The sequence below is a fragment of the Dama dama genome, chromosome 9 (genome assembly GCF_033118175.1).
Source record: "Dama dama isolate Ldn47 chromosome 9, ASM3311817v1, whole genome shotgun sequence".
In the NCBI taxonomy this organism is placed as follows: Eukaryota; Metazoa; Chordata; class Mammalia; order Artiodactyla; family Cervidae; genus Dama; species Dama dama.
In genome coordinates, this window is record NC_083689.1 from 64873653 (window position 1) to 64896607 (window position 22955).

The 22955-nt window shown below is 46.4% G+C and overlaps 1 protein-coding gene across 3 annotated transcripts in view; it reads left to right on the plus strand.

Moving 5' to 3' along the window:
- SLC36A1 (solute carrier family 36 member 1) overlaps positions 1–22955 on the plus strand; it is a 74344-nt gene that overhangs the window by 36387 nt on the left and 15002 nt on the right. For 2 of the 3 annotated variants that reach the window (XM_061151775.1, XM_061151777.1), the window contains one exon: positions 7921–12364. The exons of the other annotated variant lie outside the window; for it this stretch is intronic. In XM_061151775.1, coding sequence (XP_061007758.1) covers positions 7921–8192 — 272 coding nt within the window. In that variant the 3' untranslated portion in view covers positions 8193–12364. Of the gene's footprint in view, positions 1–7920; positions 12365–22955 lie in introns of those variants that run through there. 3 annotated transcript variants of the gene reach the window in all.

Consider the following 22955-nt stretch of genomic DNA (forward strand, 5'->3'; position numbering starts at 1 on the left):
GGTGTATATATGTCAATGCTACTTTCTCCATTCATCCCACTCTCTCCCTCCCCAGCTGTGTCCACAAGTCTGTTCTCTACTTCTGCATCTCCATTCCTTTGCTGCAGACAGGTTCATCAGTACCATCTTTCTAGATTCCATGTGTATGTGTTAATATACAATGTTTGTTCATTGGACCAGAATGGAGTGTTTTAGGGATAAATGATGTGATAGTTGTCTAACGTGTGCTCATAGTCTGGAAAGTTTGAAATTACTTCATTGGTTGACTGTTAGCAAGAGCAGGGCAAGCAAGAGGCTGTCATCCTTTCCTTCCACCCAAGTAGATGTGGGGAGCAGACTGGCGCCCATCCCAGGATGGCTGTCCCCCAGCCACCTACAGGTACCTTCCTGATGTTATTTCTAGGGCAGTGAGTGGAAGCTCTGTGTCCCAGGTATGCATGGAAGGAACTCACTGGAGCTGAGAACTGAAGACCTTCCTATTTAATCTTGGGCAGCTCTCCTGCTGAGGCGTTCTTATAGGCTGGACCTGGGTAGCAGAGCGCACACCTTGGTTTCACCAGCCCCAGAAAGCTGATGGCAACCAAGAATCTGCTTCTCATATTCTTCACTGTACAGCCCTTTGGGCTATCTCCTTAGACCAGCCTGGAAAACAGCCAACTGCCTGCAGGCCACTGCTGCCCCAAAGCATTTGAAAGGAAGGAATGTGCTGGGTGCAGCTTTGACTCTTCAGTAAAGCACCTGAATGTGTGATAAGATCAGAGGCTTGTACTCTCCTAGATTTTACTGTTGTCTCTTGCCGGCAACCCTGGAGGCTTTGATCAAGCATGTATGTTTCCTGTACAGAGGAATTAGATCTGGGTGTTGAGGAGACAGCACCCATGTGCACGGTGTTCATAATGTCACCTCTAAGGCCCCGATTCTTGAAGTCCAAGGGGCACTAGAAGAAAGGATAGGGATAGCTCAAATAATGGGCTTTGTTTCCGAGTGGTTCCTATAGAGAAAATAGGTCTGTCTGTGTACATGTGTTGTCCCTGCTGGAGGAGCTGGGGCACTGAGCTGGCCCTGGCTCCTCTCACCACCCCATTTTCTTCTCAAGCTTGGCTCAGCCTCTGGTAGCATATGTCTCTCTTCCTGCCAGGCTCCTCTCTGCTGCACCCCACAGGAGCCAGCAATCCTGACTCACAGACCTCATGCTGTCCTTAGATGCCTCTCGGTTTTCACTTCGCTTTTCCTGGCTCCGTCTGTGGGTCTCACCTCCCTTCTGCAGTGTGATGCTCAGAGGATATGAGCTGCTTTTGGTCTTCAAGCACATTGGGCTGTTTTCCCCTTCTCCTGTGATCTCTCATGACTTGACCTTGCATTGTCATCCTATTAAAGGGCACAGCCCCTTCATCTCTTGAGTGCTCAGCCTCCCTTGTCTTCCCTGGAGACTTTGAAGTTATTGTGGGATTCGGGAGTGGCATTTTACTGTAGCACCAACTTAATTGCATTTATCTGAGTTCATTTTGTTTTTGTATCTCTGTAACTTCAGATTCTTTGGCTGAAGGTTAATTGGTATATGATCTTAGATCTTTGATGTAACTGATTGTTTTCATTTATACCCATAAATTTTAATGGCAGCTTGTTTTATTGTTATTTGGGCTATTTTCTTGTTTTCTCCCCAACTTTCTCTCCACCTCCTAACTCTCTATCCCAAAGGGAAGCAGGAAAATCTGGTTCAGCCTCATTTTTTTTTCCACTTAGAATTCAACTTTCTTACCACTCTTCCCCATCTGCCAAAGATGACCATGTCTACTTTTTTGATGCTTTATTTCACACTGTTGGAGAGGAAAGGAAGGAAAAATATGCATGTCAGAGATTGGTGCTCATTTTGTTACAGTTTCATGTGGGACAGTAGTTTCTTCCAGCCCGTATGTTTGGCCATGCAGACCTAGCAGATCACCTTATGTCCAGACCTTGTGTAGAGGAGAGACTGGGAGAGGCTGCTCCACTTGAAAGAGGCCGGAGATGTACAAAGAGTAGTTTCTTTGGATTTCTTGAGGCACTAACCTGTCCTCCAGTGGTTTGAACTGATTCGCTGTGGCATTTGCCACATGACACATTTTATTTTATTATGAGAATGTCATAAACCTGTTATTGAAGACCAGAATAACAGTACAACCATCTCAGTTAAGAGATGTATCACAGCCTGGAATATAAAGCAGTCCAAGCAGCCAGACTGTTTAAAGAATGAAGCTTCCAGGTCCAAACAAAGTGGCTTTCTCCACCCCTTTTGGCCTCCCACACATCTCGGTCTTGCAGCTACGAAGAAAAAGAGCAGCAGCACTAACTGTGCTCTGAGCCCCCATCCCCACCGCGGGGACGGTCATGAGGCCTCAGTTTCTTCATCTGTAAGATATGAAAGGGATCCCCTCACTTCATGTCTAAAACTCTGTGATTCTGCACTAGTAGTTTGAGCTTGATTTTAAATTTCTACCAAAATATTGCTCCAAAAAAAGTGAATGTAATAAAAGATTTGAAGATTGTCTAGATTTAGAGTAAGTGAAAAAGAAATTCGCAATATCCCCGTGACTTAAAATAATTTTTTTTGCATTTTATCTTGTGTGTTAATCCCCTTGGGAACTTTTTATAAATAATTGCAGTCCTCATATACATGTAACTTTGTCTTTGGCATTTTGTTTAAAATTGTCTCATGACTATACATATCCTTTGTAAATATTTTTTATGACCGCATGATATTCCATTTTACTGGTAGTTCGTGTTTAGTAAACTACTCCTTTAACACTGGACATGTAGGATGTTTCCCTTGTTTTTGTATTATTTTAAAAATTTGTACTCCCCCTAAATGAAATTATACATTCTGTCCAAGACTGTTAGTAATTTTAAAGACAGATTTCCAGCCATTTGAGAGTCACACAGGTGAGCTTCCCCTACACTGATGGTAATAAACAGCAGTAAGCACTTCTGCATGCAGGAGCTGTAAGTGTCCAAGGGCTTTCTGTCAGTGTGTTTGTCTCTTAAGTGCTTTCTCTGCTCTTGTGTGTAAGTCAACTCTTTCTGTTGTTGTCTAAAACCACAGGCTCAGAATTCCAGTCAGTTCCTTCTCTGAACATGGCCGTTGGCCTGCTGCTGCTTCAGCAGTTAAAAGATCACATTTTCCGTGTCTCTTAACCCAAAGGGAAGATGTTTCGCAATACCATTGGAGCCCTCTTGATTAACCATGTGATCTGTTAGTCCTCAGGGCCCACAGCTAAGCTGTTCACATCATAGCTAGGCTGCTGCAGGGGGCTGGGGAACTGCCAGTGGGGAGTGTGCTATCTTGGACCCTCTTTGTATGAGATGCTCTTTCTGTGGGGGAGTAGGGAGATGGTTCCTGGAGGAGGGCATGGCAACCCACTCCAGTAGTCTTGCCGGGAGAATTCCCATCGACAGAGAAGTCTGGTGGGCTGTAGTCCCTAAGGTTGCAAAGACTCAGACGCAACTGAGCAACTAAGCACTGCACGGCATGGGGAGCGGGTTCCCAGCTGGCTGCTGCCTAGGGTCTCTACCTTCTTGGATTTCTCTTAAGAGCTTTAACTCATGGAGTAAAGACATTCAGTGTTAGAAGAGGTTTTAGTTGCTCCCATATGTTTCCTGAGTACCTGATTCCCATCTCTGGAATTAGTGAAATCTAGTTTGCCTGGGCAGGGAAGCCTGGTGTGCCGCAGTCCCTGGGATCGCAAAGAGCTGGACATGACTGAGTGACTGAACTGACCTGAGTTTGCCTGGTGTTTGGTAAACAGAGGCCTTGGTTATTAGGCCCTCCGTTTGGGTCCCTCTCCCTTCCTCCTCCCCCAGCATATTAACTAATGGGAAGTTCATTCTTCCTGCCTTCTCCCCTCATTATGTTTCTCCAGTGTCAGGCTGCATTTAGGGTTCAGCTGTGTATCCGGTCAAGCTAGGACAGGAAGAGGGTCCTCCCTTTGCAGCCCTGTGGTCCTGGTTTTTTAAAGTTTTGCCCTTTAAAAAATACCTCTATTAAGGACATTTGTGTTAAACATGCTTATCTTGTATATTGGTAGTCAAATCAAGAACAAGTTTTCAGGCTGCTATTTTAAAGTCATGATGAAATGGAACATTTCCATCCAGTCTGAGAAAAGATTCTGATCTCGCAAGCTTCTGTTTCTTTCTGTTTTCACTTAATTCTGTTTTCACTTAATTTTTATCAGAGTGGAGCACATGTGACTTCACTTAGCTCATATCATGAAGTACCCATCTGTCCTCCAGGCTAATATGCAAGAGGAAAGGAGAGGACAGACCCTCAGCACTGGGAGGGGCCGTGCAGGTCCTCTGACTTGTCTGCTCCAGGGACTTATTGTCTTAGCACAAATGCCTGCTTTCTCTTCAGTGGTTGGAGCATCCTGGGACCAGGAGGAATAACTCATACTTCCTTTAGTAGTACAAAACCAGAGTGACTTGGTGGTTTAGTAGCTGAGTCGTGTCCAACTCTTTGTGATACCATGGACTGTAGCCCACCAGGCTTCTTTGTCCATTGAATTCTCCAGGCAAGAATACTGGAGTGGGTTGCCCTTTCTTTCTCCAGGGGATCTTCCCAACCCAGGGATTGAACCTGGGTCTCCTGCATTGCAGACGGATTCGTTACCAACTGAACCACCAGGGAAGCCCTAGTCGGGGGCGGGGGAGCTAGAAGTTACATTTTTGGCCCAACCTCATCTTCTAAAATGGAATCCTGTCAGTCAGCTGTACCACTCTGGAGCAGCACATGGTACTTCCCAGGTGACAGTGAATTGAGGGACCTATTCCAGAACACCTTGCCAAGTGACTAAATCTGCCTTGTGCAGTTCCTTAAAATTTCAGAGTCAAGTGCAATGCAAGTGATCATCCAGTGTTAATGAAGTCACCTTACTCCATAGTAAATGAACTGAGGCTCAGAATGGGAGCTGATTCCACACCCCAGGTCACATACAGCTTGCTCCTGAGCAGGGATGGGTAATGCTGTTAGCCAGCATTTATGAGGCCTTTGTTATGTGTGTAGTACTCCAAGTTCTTTACCTGAATGATCTCATTTGACCATCCCTATTTAGCAGTAGGGAAGATGTCTTAACTAGGTTAAGTAACTGACTGGTCAGTGGTAGACTGTAGCCTGGGTTCTGAGTCCAGACACTTAACCACACTCTTATACCAGCCTCTCCGAGGCTCAGATCTGATGACTGCCTCAGCTGTTTCTATCCCACTGCTCACCTGAACTGAAACATCTGGAGCCACCACTGTGTGGTTAAACATTAGGCAGAGAGAGACCCAGACCCCAGAGAGGGCAAGTGTCTTACTCCAGGTCACATAGCAGATCAACTCTTCTTGTCTTAGGTTTTCCGTGATGAGAGCATCATTTTGTCATCAACCTACAAACACTTCCAACTTTCCTCCAAACTCAACCCTGACGATTTGAGGGACATCATCAGCTCTATTTAGAAACAGCTGAAGGCTGAAACAGACTATTTTAAACTTTCAGAGCAAGTTCAAAGCTTATACCTTTGGTAGACTCTGAAGGCTTCAGAACAGTGAGGGTATTCAGAGATAATTGCCGTGACGGTTGAATGTAGAAGAAAGAAAGAGGAAGGGATCGCCCTGGAGCTGTAAAACCCTGGGCAGCATAGGCAGATCTGAAACTCATTTTCCTTGTACCTCCTTTTGTTATCAGGCTTCAAAATCCTTGTCTGGAGTCCTCTGAAAAGCAGAGGGGTCAGGGCTGACCTGTACTGGATTTTCTCATGATTGTGGTGTGTCTCTGGGAAAGTTAATACGGTATCTGAACCCCTCAGTTCTTCACAGACAGGATCTGCTGATCAGCCAGATCCCCTCCTCCTGCTCATACCATTCTGTATTTTCTTGATCATCAGGTCTATGATGTTACTGAATCAGGGGCTTGAGCCATAGTTCCAGTTGTGTCACTTTCTATCATGTAAATTCTTCAGGGCTGTCTTTCCACGGAGACAGGTTGTGGAGGTCTGTGCCCATGTGGCGGAGGTGAATTCAGCTCAGCGAGTCGTTGTTTCCCAGTGCCGTCTGCTAACAGGAGACGTTCTGCATGATGGGAGTGCTCCGGGTCTGTGCTGTCCGGGATAGTAGCCACAGGGCACAGGTGGCAGTTGAGTCCTTGCAGTGTGGCCAGTGTGACTGGGGGACCGAGTGCATTCAGATTCGGATAGCTAGTGACAGTGGCATTATTGTACAGCACAGTTGCAGAGTGAGGGAATGTGAGACGGGCGACGTGGCTCTGCTCATCCCAGTTCCCAGCCTGCCTCTTGCCTTCCCGCATGGAGTGGTGTTCCAGGCAAAAAAGTGAGTGTTTCTCTTAAAACCTGGCCTCTAAATGTAGCCCACTGCTCACCCAAAGAAGCAGCAGTCGATTCCGATAGTCCATCTGGAGGGTATAGTCGGCTGCATGGGATTGAGACGTTCTGGCTTCTCACCACTGTGATGCCTTCCTCAGAGCAATTGGACTTCGCTTCTGCTTTATGAAATGAATGTAGAACTGAAACCCTCCAGTATGAGTCTACTGTGTCCAGTGAGAGTCTCCTATAGTGATCAGGGAGGAGATAGATTTGCCTTGGATTACTGTCTCAATGCTCAGAACTTCGCTTCTGCTTTATGAAATGAATGTAGAACTGAAACCCTCCAGTATGAGTCTACTGTGTCCAGTGAGAGTCTCTTATAGTGATCAGGGAGGAGATAGATTTGCCTTGGATTACTGTCTCAATGCTCAGAACTGCTGGCCAGAGCCCAGCAGCAGAGAAGACGATTCATCAACAGCAAGTTAATGGTACACTTGCCATGAGCAACGAAATATACACTACTGGTGATAATATTAACTGTACTTCGTGCCTGGTGTACACCAGGCCTTTTGTTAAGTGCCTGTGTGACCTCCTTTGATCATCACGACCTCCCTGACAGGAGCTTTTATATCTTCATCTTGTCAACAAGAAAATTGGGGAGTAGAAAAGAGCCATGTGCCACTCAAGACAGAGCCAGAGTCCAAACACTAGTGCCCAATCCCAGAGCCCATAATCCTCAATAAACCTATGCAACATTGGCCTTCACCACTCCCCACCCGCCGAGTGGAGAGTTGAGTTAGGGGGAGTAGCAGGGTCAATGGGCAATAGAGTAAGTCCTCTGCTTGGATTTAAACAGCACTGTCTGACTCGCTGGCCAGTGGCACAGGTGTTGGTGTGCTGTGGAAAGCTGTGGCGTTTCCTCACGTAGTCCTCATTTCATCTTTATCATCTGTTGCACCTTCCTCACATACACCCGGGCTAAGTGTCAGGTGTGGAAGCCACCAGCTTGCTCTAACACAGGAATGCAGTCATCATGGGGGCTTTGCTCCTGAGGTCAGCCTGCACACAGATCTGCTTCTTTTTGCTGCATGAAAGCACCCTATGCCATGGGGCTTACATGGGATTGTTCAGAAGGAGGGTCCCCCAGCCCCACCATTTCATTTCTTGTCTTTCAAGTAGAGAGGTTTGTGATGGAGGTGCCCTCAGGAGTAAGAAGATGAGCAGTCGCTCAGAGAAGGTCTGCCTCCTTTTCTGCTCTCCACTCACTCTCCTATAGTGGGACCAGATTGCTCTGGAATGTAATTTGGCTCCTTTTTTTCGGAAAGATGGAAGTCACAGACTGTGACAAGAGAAGCTGGGAGATCTGGGTTCCAGTCCCAGTTCTGCCTACCTTGCAGTGAGTCCCGGGATATGCCACCTCTCCGGGCATCAGTTTTCTCATCCGCGCAGTGAGAAATTGAGCTGGATGATGCCTTGGCTTCCTTGGAGCTCCCCCTTCTGTGAGAAGGACTGGCTAGATTTGCTGAATGGTGAGGCAGTCTCTCCCAGCTCTGGGTCGTCCTCAACAAGCGTGTCCTCTCTCCCACAGGCGTCTTGGCCATCCTCATCCCCCGCCTGGACCTGGTCATCTCCCTGGTGGGTTCCGTGAGCAGCAGTGCCCTGGCCCTCATCATCCCACCCCTCCTGGAGATCACCACCTACTACTCAGAGGGCATGAGCCCCATCACCATTGTCAAGGACGCCCTGATCAGCATCCTGGGTTTCGTGGGCTTTGTGGTAGGGACGTGTCTGACCCTGTACGAGCTGATCCAGCCAAGCAGCGCTCCCATCTTCGTCAACTCCACCAGTGCCTTTGTATAGCAAGCTGGGTGCGACCCTGCACCAGCCCACTCCCCCCTGTGTGTTCCCCCAGCACCTGGCCCCAAAGCCTCAGGTGGGGTCCAGGCTCTGGGGGAAGGTAAGGTCGCTGTCTGGGAACCCCTACCTGGTTCCTGGGTACCCTGGGTCAGGTAGGGATGAAGACAGGGTAGGGAGTGGGCAGCAGATTCGCTGCTGCATGTGAGGTTACCTCTAGCGGCAGCGCCGTCTCTGTTCATTTGTATCCAGAACTTTTCACCTCTTTTTCCTGATCCCACCTCCTCCCTTCACTGCCTTCCTCTCTCCTTCTGACCCACCTCTCCAAATTATCCCTGTTGCACAGTTCACTTTATCTAAAAATTTCAGTGTCTCTCACCTCATGTTTTCTCCTTGCCCGGACCACGCCTAGATGAAGTAATGTGGGCATGCCCCTCTTTATCAAGCCAGGCCCACCTCTTAGCCCTCTCCCAAGTATTTTACCTCAGTATTCTCCTGCCTATTCGAGTCTCCGCCCAGTAGTGGAGCCCACCTAGTAGTTGAAAACCAGCCCCCAAAGCTGGAGGTTTTGGCCTTCACTCTCTCTGGCTTGCCGTGACCCCTGGCAACACCACCTCTTCTCTGGTTTCCTTGCGTGGGTCATGATACTGTTATCTTAGTTGCTCAAACTGCTGAAAGATAGCAAGTGCTGCCAAAATTGAAAATATTTATATTTTATTTAAAACCAGATTTTGTTTTTAGATTCTGTCTCTAGATCTGGGACTATTTGCAACTTGTTCCTTCCTCAGTGAACTAGAACTCTCACTCAACTACTCCTTCTGAGAGGAAACTGAATCCAGGAGGCGTCTATGGAGGCCCTTAGCCCCCTTGGCTGAGGACCCCAGAGCTTTTAGTCAGGACCATCGAAGTGCGGACCTCTGCGGGGAGTCACGGACTTTGCCTCCCATCGGCAAACCTGATTTCCTCCTGAGAAGGCAGGAAGGACTCAGGAGATGTTTGCCAACGCACGAGGCGGAGGGGAAGAATGGCGATGTGGGGTGGGTTTCTCTCCATAGGAGGCTTAGAAAATTGCCACTTTGTGCATTCAGACCTGTTCCCCCACCTCAGCTCCTGACGGACAGAAGGCACGGCAGCATCCAGGAGGACACCCCGATTCTTGCCGTGAACGAGAAGATGAGGCCAGTGTGAAAGGCAGTTCCCAGAGTTTGCAGCAGCTGGTCTGACACTACATGTGGTGCTCGGTTGTTTACAAGCCCCGGAGGACGGGGTGGGTGGGCAAACACAGTGCCCAGCCCTGAGCTGCCTCCAGGATCTGGACTTCCAACGGAAGCACTTGGTTGGGACTTTGGTCTCCTGTGTTCTGAACACTAATCGTGCCCTCGTCCCTCTCCCCGCCACCCCGCATGCCTCCCTGGGTATCAGAAAAGAGGCAGCCTCAGGGCTGACTCACCTCAAGGTCAACCTTCAGGTTTGGGGACAAACTGCAGACAAAGCTGGGAAATGTCCATTGCGCTGTTGGCTGCCTCTTCCTCCCTCTTGGTGTGAGAGGTATCACAGGTTCACTGAATCTGTGTCTCTTGAGTTGTGTATGTGTGTGTGTGCACGCACACACTCCTGTGTAGGTAACAGGGTCGTGCTGTCCTCCACCCCTGCCAGCCTCTTACCTGAAAGTGGGGAGAGCAGCACTACTTTATCAGGGGTTTACTTTTTGTGTTTCACCAAAGCTCCTGGGGGCCGGGACCCACACTCACAGCCCCAGCCTTTTTCTTTCTCTTCTGTTCCAAAGCCACTGTCTCATTCATTGACACCTGACCTACCTAATCATTTGTTCACTTAGGAAGATGCAGTCAGTGGTGATCTGATCTCCCTTAGGAAAGTGAACACTTTCCCCCATTCTTTTGGCTCTTTGGTGGTCACTCACAGGTGCTCACTTGACCAGGGTTCTAGCTGGAGGTGGCAGTGGCCCTGCCCTTTGGAGCCTCAAGCTTTCTAACTAGCTTCTGGTTACCAAAGTGTAACTTCAAGAACCATCAGCTCCCATTTGCAAGCCCAGGCTCCAGCGTCTTTCCAGAGCGGTCCTGAGTATTGTTTCCATCGAGAAGGTACGGGCCAGTATTAGGGGCTCAGACATGTGTCCCACCCGCAGCTTCCACGTTGGAGGCTTCTGTGTGCTCAGGGCACTGCTAGAGGCAGTCCTGTCCAGGCGGCCCTTGAGACTCTGCCTGGGATGCTGGGACCCGACGACTGGATGCAGGATCCTGAGGTCTTCTGGCCCCAGGTCTATTGCTTCAGGGCCCCTGCCCAGGGAACCTGGAGTGTAGGAGAGACCGCTGCAGCCTTGGGGTTTCAGCAAACTAGCTTGGCCTGGCCTTGGCCCTGTTCGATTGTTTGCTGTGCTTTTTCTCCTCGGGCAGCCCGATCACACGGCTGCTTCAGGAGACCCGGGCAAGGCGGATGCCTTGGGGACCTTCCTGCCTTGTGCAGTTGCACAGCAATCAGGCGTTGAGTAAAGGGTCGGCCAGACAGTTGTAGTGGAGGAAGCCCTTCCTTTTACAGAAGCAGCCGGCGAGCCCAGCTCAGGGAAGCTTACTCCTCCGCTGCCCCCGGGGCTTCTCAAGCAGGGCTCCCTCCCTGCTGCCTTTGCAGCCTCTTCCTGGGCCCTGCTTTAGTTTCTGGTGAAGAAGCCCCGGCATAAGTAGGAGACCAATCAGGGAGGAAAAGAGCAAAGGCTTGCAGGAATGTGAGGCCGCATCTTCCTGACCAAAGGTAAACGATAGGGCTTTCTGGCCCAGCACTGTTCCACTTTGTGTCCTTTTCCATTCTCCCCAGGGCGGCCCCAGGTTCCATCAGCCCAGAGGTAGCTTCTCAGAGCCCTTTGTTCCCTCCTGCAGACGCTGCTATGGGGAGCAGGTTTCCAACTCCCTGCAGGTAGTATACCTCTCCTTAAATGCAGGTTCTTGCTGGGAACAGCGTGACCTGGCATCCTCTAGTCACTTTTTCTAGAAGTTGTACCATTCACAAGTGGCATTATTTATATTTATGTTGTGCTGCTAAGAGCCCTTCTGTGCACAGACCCTGGCCAGACGGATGTGACTGTGTGGTGTGTCTTAGCCTAGAACCTGCAGCTTAACTCCTCTGTACTCACCTCTCCAGTCAGATTCACTGGCTGATAATGCTCACCGTTTACCCTCTACCCCCACGAAAGGCAAACTTTGCAGTTTGCAAAGTTGTCTTAAAGTGATGATCTCCAAACAGGTATGTTAGGAAAATCTTTTCCTCCTCCTTGTTCTCCTGCCTGGCTTTTTTCCTCAAATCTCTCCCATCCTAAATTGTAGAACATCATCTCTGTTTAACACTACATGTTCACCTCATGTTTTTTGGAAGTGCAGAATCTCAGTTTGTGAGATTGTTTATGGCTCTCTCTATTCACTACTCACCGCAAGGGAGTCTGTATCAGTTTATTTCATGGCTGATTGGATGTTCAGGTGAGCCCTGGCATCTACCTAGCTCAGAACACAAAGCTGCTTCTTCTCTGTGGAAATAAAATTAAAAAGGCTTGACTTGATGTACAGGAGTCGGCTCCAAGTCTGCCTTAGAATTTCATTTTCCAAGGTACATTACGCATCTCCAAGACCATTAAGAGGAAAGGAAAGAGTACGGTTTGTATTGAAATCATGGTTAATACTTTTAGACAGTCCTGCTAGTTGCAAGGCTGTTTGCACTCACAGCATCAGCCTGTGACATTTCTTCCATGTCCTTTGTACCCCCGGGTCTTTCCCTGGCCAGGGGACATAAATGGTGCTGAGCTGAGGTTACCAGAGTCGTGGTGGGGAGTAATGGTGAAGGTGCCTGCTGTCAGCCATGTTCTTTTGTTTCAATCAAGGTGATGCTGTGGAAGTAGTTTTGTTTTACTGAACAATAAAATTATGTGACTCTGTTGTAAACCATGTCAGTGGATGTGTGAATAAGAGGAATATGAAAAACTGCCATCCAGCAGGTCTTGATAACTAGACAGTCCTGTGTATGTTATGTGCCTGTGTGGGTGTGTGTGTTCTGAATGGTACATGTAGAAATATGGATCATGCAGGAACTCATGGAAGATTTTGTTTTGGGTTCTGCACATGGATCATGTGTTAAACTTTTCCTTAATAAATGAACTTTATTTTTTATTTTTGAGAGCTTGGAGTCTGTGTCTTTGTTTTCCCTCTCTCTCTCTCTCTCTTTTTTTCCCCCGATCACTCAGATCCCTTTACTGGATCTTAGGTCAAAATGTTTCTTGGTTTATGTCACAGAACTCATCTGGGGGAGTAGTGTGCACAGTAGACCCACCTGTGGATGGAGAGTCTCTGAGAAAGGGCAGGTAGTTACTTTCCTGTTAGACAATCCTGCTCTTCCTAAGTCTACTCCTGCTTCTCTTGAAAGCTTGAGTAGGAATTCTTAGCCCCCTCTGTGCATGTCAGAGGACCACCCAGGACAAGTGTGATGGTTTTCAGTGTCAAGGTGGTTGGGCGATTGTACTGAATAACCCAGTTATTCAATTAAACACTAACCTAGGTGTTGCCGTGAAGGCATTTTGTAGTTGTGGTTAATATCCACAGTCAGTTGCTTTTAAATAAAAAGATAATCCCCAAAATGTGGGTGGGCTTCATCCAATCAGCAGAAGGGCCTCAAGAGCATAATGGAGGTGGTTTCAGTGAGAAAGAAAAAATTCTGCCTCAAGACTGCAGCATTGACTCCTGCCCAAGAGTTTCCAACCACCAGCTGGCCACGTAAATTCTGAACTTGCCAGCCCACACAATCACACATGTTCTTGAAATGCCTGTCTGTGTGTCTCTCTCTCTGTCTCCTCCTCTCTCCGCCTCCCACCACCTCCCATATGTTTTCATGTGTGTTCATCTCCATCTTACTTGTCCTGCTTCTCTGAAGAACCCTGACTGATACAAGAGGTAATACTTGTATTACCCCCACTCTTCTTGAAGTAACGAGATAGATGTCCGGACATGGAAGAGATGACTCCCCTTCCTTTTTTGTCACATTGAAGAGGAAAAGCAAGGCCATCCAAGCTGCCCCTAAGATGGTTTGGAAACTAATCTTCATTGGCTACTAGATTAGACTTCTTTAAAAGCAGAGCCCTCAAGGAACACTGTTGAGGCACAACACTTACGGAGGAAGGTGGGGAAAGATGACTGTTCCGGTGATCACTGTTACTACTAGAACTGAGGGGCTCAAAGACATTCAGTGACTGTTCCAGGACAGCAGCCAGCAAGGGGCAGAGTTGGGATGCTTACGCAAGCCCTGTGGTTGTGGAACCCAAGCTCTTCCTGAGGCGCTGGCTGCCTCGCCCTCCTTGTTGCAGTCTCAGGTGGGAGGGCCACCCTTAGGAACTGTTGAGAGGGTTAGAGAGAAAGCTATACGGTACCTGGCATGTGGGGCTTATGAAACATCTTATGAAGTATTAGCTGAATTGAAGAAAACCAAGATTTGGAGAGAAGCAGTTTTACTTGTATTTTTGGTTCTGTGTTCATTCATTATAATCTTGTCTTGCTCACTGGCTTCAGGCAGAGCATTCAGCCCTTTTTAGACTGTTCACCTCATGTTTTTATTCCTGCTCATAACCATACATAATGGCCATAATCCCTCCTTCCAGGTAACCAAGGCACTCAAGGTCAGCCCACTGCACTTGCACAGACATGAGCGGAGTGACAGGAACTGGATTTGGACCCTAGATCTAGCTAGGGCTTTTTGCTAAGTAGGTTGGTTTCCTCAGACCCAGCCTATTGCAGATGTGTGCCAAGAAACTGTGTGTGTCTTCAGCCAGTACCCTTTACTAGATCCTTGGCCATTGGTATCCTCCCACCTTTGGGAAAATAAATAGGGATATAATTTACATATGATAAAAGTCATTTTTTTTTTTAAAGTATACAACTTGATGAGCTTGGACAAATGCATGCAGTCATCTGACCACCATTTCAGTGAAGATACAGAATGTTAACTTTACCCCTGCAGGTCCCTTGTGTCCCTCTGCTATCAGTCCCATCCCCCTGCTACTCGCCCTTGGGAACAACTTATTTAACTTTTCTGTCTCTAGTTTTGCCTTTTCTAGAATGTCATGTATATGGAACGTAAGTGTTGTCCCTTCTGTCTGCCTTCTTTCACTTTGCATAACGCTTTTTATACTTAACGTTGTGACATGTCTCAGGAGTCTTTTTATTTCAGAATGATACTCTCTTGTGTGGCTGAACCATAGTTTGTTTATTCATTCACCAGTTGTTGGACATTTGGGTTGCTTCCAGTTTTGAGTGTTCTGAATAAAGCTGCTATGGATATCGCCCAGATCCTTGTGTGGACATACGTATTTATTCAGTTCAGTTCAGTTCAGTCACAGTCGTGTCCAATGCTTTGCGACCCCATGGACCGAAGCACGCCAGGCCTCCCTGTCTATCGCCAACTCCTGGAGTTTACCCAAACTGATGTCCATTGAGTCAGTGATGCCATCCAACCATCTCATCCTCTGTCGTCCCCTTCTCCTCCTGCCCTCAATCTTTCCCAGCATCAGGGTCTTTTCAGATGAGTCCACTCTTCGCATCAGGTGGCCAAAGTATTGGAGTTTCAGCTTCAACATCAGTCCTTGCAATGAACACCCAGGACCAACCTCCTTTAGGATGGACTGGTTGGATCTCCTTGCTGTCCAAGGGACTCTCAAGAGTCTTCTCCAACACAACAGTTCAAAAGCATCAGTTCTTCTGCACTCAGCTTTCTTTATAGCCCAACTCTCACATCTATACATGACTAGTGGAAAAACCATAGCTTTGACTAGACAGACCTTTGTTGACAAAGTAATGTCTCTGCTTTTTAATATGCTATCTAGGTTGGTCATAACTTTCCTTCCAAGGAGTAAGCGTCTTTTAATTTCATGGCTGCAGTCACCACCTGCAGTGATTTTGGAGCCCCCCAAAATAAAGTCTGTCTCTGTTTCCACTGTTTCCCTGTCTATTTGCCATGAAGTGATGGGACCACATGCCATGATCTTAGTTTTCTGAATGTTGAGTTTTAGGCCAACTTTTTCACTCTCCTCTTTCACTTTCATCAAGAGGCTGGTGTCATCTGCATATTGGAGGTTATTGATATTTCTCCCGGCAATCTTGATTCCAGTTTGTGCTTCATCCAGCCCAGCATTTCTCATGATGGTCTCTGCGTATAAATAAGCAGGGTGACAGTAAACAGCCTTGACATACTCCTTTTCCTATTTGTATTTATTACTTTTTGGTAAAAACCTTAGAGTGTAATTGTGAGGTTGTATGATTCAGTGTATACCAACTTTATAAGAAACTGGAAGTTTGTGTTTCAAAGTGGCTGTACCATTTTGGATTCTTACCAACAATTTATGGAAGTTCCATTTGCTTCGCATTCCTCCCAATACTTCATATTTTGGTTTTTTCAGTTTTACCCGTCTTAATGGGTGTGTAGTGGTACCTCATTGTGATTTTAATTTGCATTTGCCTAACCGCTACTGATGTTGTGCATCTTTTTCTGGGTCTTTTTGCTGTTGGTCTTTTTTTTTTTAATTAAAACTTTTTATTCATAAACAACATGATTGTCTTTGTGGAAATGCAAAATGCAGAAATACAGAATAAAATTTACCGTTAGAGACAATTAGCACATTCACAGTCTTGTGCAGCTATTACCACTACCTAATTCCAGAATATTTTTATCACCCCAAATGGCCACCATATACACTTTAAACACTTTCTCTCCCATCCCCACTTGCCGTTTTAAAATGTACATGGGTCAGAATGGCTGCTATCAAAAAGTCTACAAACAATAAATGCTGGAGAGGGTGCAGAGAAAGGGGAGCCATCTTACACTGTTGGTGGGAATGCAAATTAGTACAGCCACTATGGATAACAGTGTGGAGATTCCTTAAAAAACTGGAAATAGAACTGCCATACTATCACACAGCAATCCCACTGCTGGACATACACACTGAGGAAACCAGAATTGAAAGAGACACGTATATCCCAATGTTCATTGCAGCACTGTTTACAATAGCTAGGACATGGAAGCAACCTAGATGTCCATCAGCAGACAAATGGATAAGAAAGTTGTGGTATATATACACAATGGAATATTACTCAGCTATTAAAAAGAATGCATTTGAATCAGTTCTAATGAAGTGGATGAAACTAGAGCCTATTATACAGAGCGAAGTAAGTCAGAAAAATACCAATACAGTATATTAATGCATATATGTGGAATTTAGAAAGATGGTAATGATGACCCTATTTGTGAGACAGCAAAAGAGACACAGAGATAACACACTTTTTGACTCTATGGGAGAAGGTGAGGGTGGGATGATTTGAGAGAACTGCACTGAAACATGTATATAACCATATGTGAAATAGATCGCCAGTCTAGGTTTGATGCATGAGACAGGGCACTCAAGGCTGGTGCACTAGGTCGACCCTGAGGGATGGAATGGGGAGGGAGGTGGGAGGGGTGTTCAGGATGGGGGATACATGTGCCACCCATGGCTGATTCATGTCAATGTGTGGCAAAAACCACTACAATATTGTAAAGTAATTAGCCTCTGATTAAATAAATTTAAAAAATTAAAATGTACATGGGGTTTGTTTTGCTTAGATATGGTAAAGTACACAGAAACAGATAGGACTGTCATGAAGTATGGTTTTAAAATTTTGTTTATTCATTTTTTGGCTGCATGGCATGTGGGACTTTAGTTCCCTGACCAAGGATCAAACCTGCATCCCCTGCATTGGAAGTGCAGAGTCTTAACCACTGGACCACCAGGAAAGTTTCAGGATGAAGTTTTTATACTCACAGATCCATAGAAACAGGAGGCAGAGCCTCACAGAAAAGTGCCAGGGGTGATCAGGAGGCAGAAGAAGAGAAACGGAAGCGTGGGTGGGAGCCTTTATGGCGATTTTTGTGGGAAAGGCAAGGCAGGGCAGGGTTAGCAAGCTGAGCAAACTTGAGGTTAGATAGGTAAACACTTTGAGCAGCCTGGGCTGTAGAGGTGGTCCCTAGTTGTCCAGAACTGGGCCTGGAGTGATTTAGGGTGGGGACTGTGTTCCACACTGATAAGATGAGTTGGGTTGGGAATTGCTCTCTGGATTGGTTGATTTGCTCATCAAAGGGATGTCCTCTAGCAGGCTGCTTGCTGTCTCCAGAAATCAGCTGACTCTGGGAGGGGCAGTCCTGCTCTGGGTCCACAAAGGCCTCAAGAAGTCAAAACATCATAAAGTGCAGAAAATAGAAAATGTGATTAAAACACTACCTCCTCTTACCCCTGGCAACTACTAATCTGCTTTCTGTCTCTATGGAACTTTGCTATTCTGGACACTTTATATAAATGGAACCAGACAATATGTGACCTTTCTGGCTTCTTTCATTTTATATAATGCTGTCAAGATCCATCCGTATTGTAGTGTACATTAGTAGTTCATTCCCTAGCAGCAGTCACAAAACTGCTTTCTGTTTCTTGGTTTCATTACTCGATGTAACCAGCATCCTCACCATCTCCTTTTCTCCTCCTTCACCTTCCTCTTCATCAAATTGACCATTTTCCTTCTTTTCTTGGTTTCCTGATTCCTTAGTTCCCTGGTTCCCTGGTCTGTCTACTTTGATGAAGTATTTATTCAAATAATTTTCTTCTTTTAAAATTTGGTCTTTAGGGACTTCCCTGGTGGTCCAGTGGCTAAGACTTCGAGCTCCCAATTCAGGGGGCCCAGATTTGATCCCTGGTCAGGGAACTAGATCCCACATGCTGCAACTAAGCGTCTGCATGCCACAACTAAGGCTCAGCACAGTCAAGTAAATAAATAAAAGTAAATTAAAAAAAATATTTTTAGAACTTTGGTCTTTAATAAGATAAACTTTTTATTTTGAAGTGATTATAAGTTCACAGAAAGGTACAAAGAAATATATAGGGGAATCCAGTGCACCCTTCACCCAATCTCTCCCATGTTGACAACTTGCATAACTATAGTGTTGTAGCCACACGTTCTGGGAAACAAACTCAACCAGAAGGACAATGCAGATAGTGGAGTGCAGTTTATTACACTGGCAGGCCCAAGGCAGAGTCTCCTCTTAGCCAAGGACCCTGACCAGTTTTTGTGAAAACCTTATATACCCTAAGCGTACGTGCCCAAACCCACCTCCCCAAATTCCCTGAAACTAGTCTGAACAAAGGAAAAAGAAAGGTACAATCAAAAGTCAACCCATGATTCATATGCCTTAAACCTAGGTAGTTAACTGGACAATTATCAATAGGTTTGTGGTCATTCCCCAGTAAGCATAATAGAATGTATGATTCTGTTCGGTCACACAGGTAATTAGGGTATTCTTTTAGGCCGGGCTCTCCCTTCTGGGGGCCTGGTTTTCCAGTTGGTGTGTTGTTTCCATAGATACTGGGCATATAGCTCAAAATCCACAGTCCGGCCCAAGATGGAGTCCTGCTTTCAAGATAGAGCCTGTCCTGTTTCCTCCTTCATTCCCCCCTCTTGATGCTCTTAACTCATAATATGAGGATCATTCATAAGGATATATTGCACCCTGGCTCTCCGACCACCATTTGGGAGAATGACACCAACCTTTGGGTTACAAAGCTCATAATACATTGTAAAATGCAAGGTTCACAGAACAGAACTTTCAAGGCAACTATAACAATGGTAAATTAATTTTCCACCAATCACCCTTCACCCAAGATAGTACTGAAGTCCAGAAAGGGATTTTTTTCATTTGACATTGCTTTTACCTGGTTTTTCATGACATCTAAAGCAGCTGATACATTACCAGATAAATCAGGAACATATACACAACATTCAACCTTAATTATAGCACAGGTCTCTCCTTGAGCAGCGGTGTGCATGTCCAAAACCATTCTAATTTGAATTACCGCTTCTGTTATTTTTATGAAACTAGTATTTACATAATATGTAACCCCATGACCCAAGTCTATTGACTGTAGGTCTGGCTTACATCAAGAGAACAGGGAGAGATTATGACTGTGTCCCAGAAAAGAGCAGAGTGGTTTAAAATCTCGGCGGAGCGGTTGCAGCCACCAGGGAAGTCCATCCATCACAGACAGAGGCATAGCCCCACATACTCAACAGTTGGAGGTATTGTGGAAGTCCATGTAGGAATGTGCACGTTGATGAGACCAACCAGCAGGAGTTGATTATGTGGCTTCATCCTGAAGGGGCTCATCCAGGATCTTCTTTTTCTTCTTCTTAAGGATGATCTTGGTCTCTCAAGGGTCAGTGGGGTCCCTCTGTGCAGTCCACTCAGCGTTTTCTGGGTCTGTGTGGTATGCTCTCTTCACCCTCGTATGATGGTCCAAGGGGCAATACCTGCAACTTTAACTGCAGTAGGGGTAGTTAGAATAACAGTATAAGGGCCCTTCCACCGAGGGGCTAATGAATCATGTTTCCAGTCTTTGACCCATACTTGGTCACCAAGTGTAAACTCATGAATCTGTTCCCCAAGGGGGAATGGCACCCTTTCTTGTACAAACTTAGTTACCTGATTTATTACCTTACCCAGTTCCATCTGCTGTGAAATCCTATCCCCTCTTACCCGAGGCAAATTTGTTGACAACTGTTTAATTATGGGAGGGGGCCTCCCATACACAATTTTGTATGGAGAATAGCCATGGTGTTGTACCCGGATCGCCGAATCCCACCAAACACCACAGGAGCTGCGGATCAATGCAAAAACAGTGAAGAACTTTATTACAAGCTTGAGCAGGGACTCTCTTCACACAACGGAGAAGGAGCCCCCAGTGAAAGTGGCAAATCCTTTTTATACTGTATAGCAGGGGAAGCGGGAAGGGAAGCTTAAGGGGATTCGTTAATTCTTCAACTAAGGATGTCTTGTTAGCTACTGATTGGTGGGTTAGAGTAAGGGGGGTGAGGGACTTTCCTGTCCTCCCCTGATTGGCTCGTTGAGTTTCTTTCTCTTTAAATTTCGTTTTCTCTCCTCGGGAGGGGGTTTTACTCAAAATGGCGGTGCTATCCTAAAATGGAGTCGTTTGGGTTTCACATTTCACATTTCCCCCTCTTCTAGTTCCTATGGAAGGCCCAATCATGGGTCTTCTACAGAGTCAACTATATCATCTGTGGAGACAGTCAAATATTGAGATCTGAGTAACATTAGGTGGACGGTATTAAATCTATCTTTTACAAAGGACATAATTCTATTTAATATATAGGGACCTACAGTTAAGATTAATAACAGTAGAATGAGGGGTCCTAATAGAAAAGAAATCAGGGTGGTCAACCAAGGGGAAGTACTAAACCAAGACTCGAACCATGATTGTTCATTTTCTCTTTCTTGCTTTCGCCTACTTAGGCCTTCTCTAACTTTCTGTAGAGATTTCTGTACTACTCCTGAATGGTCAATATAAAAACAGCATTCTTCTCCTAGGGCTGCACATAGTCCTCCTTGTTGTAAAAATAGCAAATCTAAACCTCTTCTATTTTCTAACACTACCTCAGCCAGAGAACTTAAGGATTCTTGGAGGTGGGAAATGGATTTTTCAAGCTGTTCAATATCTTCATCTATGGCAGCCCTCAGTTGGTTATACTGCTTATCTTGGAGCGTTAAGGCTGCAGTTCCACTTCCAGTTCCTATAGCCCCCAATCCCAACAGGACAGCTAAAATTAGGGCAGTGACTGTTTCTCTTTTTACCCTATACTGATCTGGTGTCTCTAACCTTGGTTGCAGCTCTTCTTCTGAATAATAGTTTAGCCGGGGGATTAGATGGACTAGGACACAGAAATCTTGAGAGGTTTTTAGTGCCGCCTGATGGGCACACGGGGTTAGTCCAGCGGAGCAAGCCCACCATCCATTTTCTGGTGGGATGATCCACTGGTGGGTGGAATTAATGAGGTTGGTCATAGGGACTGTGTTATTCCATAGCTGTTGATAAGTCTCAGGAATGGCCCCTATGCAGGTGCCTATACCCGTAATGGAGCCTACTGTCAGGCGGCCCATACCAGGTTGTTGCTGCCATCTACAGGCTGAGATATCGGCAGCCACATTGAATCCTGAAGAAAAAGCAACTGCCTCATAGTAAGGAGGCCTTACATTATAGCGGAGCCAGCAACCATTTGTTAAGTCCGGACGAGAGGCATTAAGGGTAAGATATGCTGAAGAGATCATCTTTATAAGGGGGTCTGTAGGTGGAGACATGTCAGCTATGGGAGGAGTGTGTGGAGTAGGCCCAGTATCCCGACTTTGGTTCTGGGAGGGAGGTTTTGGGGTTACCACCTGGGAGGAAGGTTTTGGGGCTATCACCTGGTTTGGTTCCAAAGCTACCTTGGGGGTCAAGTAGAGTGGTCCCATCTTTAATTTAAGTTCAAATCGGACTCTATTGTCAAACCCAGTCTTATAAAGACGTAGGCCCCAAGCTCGGCCTACATCCCACCTGGTAAACTTTTTCCCTTTATCTGTGAACTTAATCTGTAATGGAAAACATTGTCCAGGTTTAGACGATATTCCATGAGACCTGCATTTTGGGGTATTCTGGGGTAATTTTATCTGAATGAGGTCGTTGCCAGGATTGATGGGCCAAGGGACCGTTCCCGAGGTTTCGCATCCCCAAGCGGTGCAATAAAAAGAGTCAACTCCCCCACATTTTTCAATTTGGTTCCGATCCCTTCCTCCCCCTGGGCAGACATAGACAGGCACTTGTTCTAAATACTGTGGGCCCTTACCCTCACAGTTATGGGTGAATAAGCCGTAGGAGCCATGAGCAAAAAAGTTGGTCAGTTGGCTGGGACCATGGAAGCCGTTATTGTCGGCCGCCAGGACGCACAAATCAAAGGTCAATACGGGCCACCATGTCCCTTTGGGGGCTACGTTGGAACTCGAATTAAGTATTTCTCCAGTCTCAGGGTTGTAGACCATCCAGGTCATGTTAACCGGATGATGAGGATTGGCTGAGGTAATCCCCTGGAAGGCTGCCCAGAGTACAAAGTACCTTAAGAGGGAGATGCTTCTTTGGGGTGTTTCCGGAGTTTTAGTTTGATTGGATTGTCCGGATGTTTGGAGACTCTCCATTGTGGCAGAACCTCGTGGAGGTCGGTGAAAGGATCAGCAGGCCTCACATGCGAGAAGTGGACCCATGTTGAGATACCATCTACCTTGAGGGACGTTGGTGTGACTAGGATGACAGAGTAGGGTCCTTTCCAGCATGGTTCGAGGGTGCCTGAGTGGTGTCTCCGCACATAGACTCAATCTCCTGGCCGAAAACGATGCGGTTCAGGCGGTGGCTTGGTGAGGTATAGGGCTTCTAGCCGTTTCCAAATGTCCTTGTGCACCCGTTGGAGGAGTCGGAGGGAGGAAAATAGAGCATCAACAGGTAAGTCAGCTATTAAGTCAGTCTTTAAACTAGGTAGAATAGGGGGAGGTCTCCCGAACATAATTTCAAAGGGGGTTAACCCCAACATGTAAGGTGAGTTCCGCACCCAGAACAAGGCAAAGGGGAGGAGCACCACCCAGTCCCCGCCAGTCTCTAGGGTTAATTTGGTCAAGGTCTCTTTTAAAGTTCTATTCATTCTTTCTACTTGCCCTGAACTCTGGGGTCGATAGGCACAATGTAATTTCCAATTTGTCCCCAGAACCGCCGCCAGTCCCTGACTTACCTTGGAGACAAAGGCGGGACCGTTATCGGAACCTACCTGTGCAGGGAATCCGAACCGTGGCAGGATCTCTTCTAAGAGTTTTTTTTTTTACTACCTGGGCTGT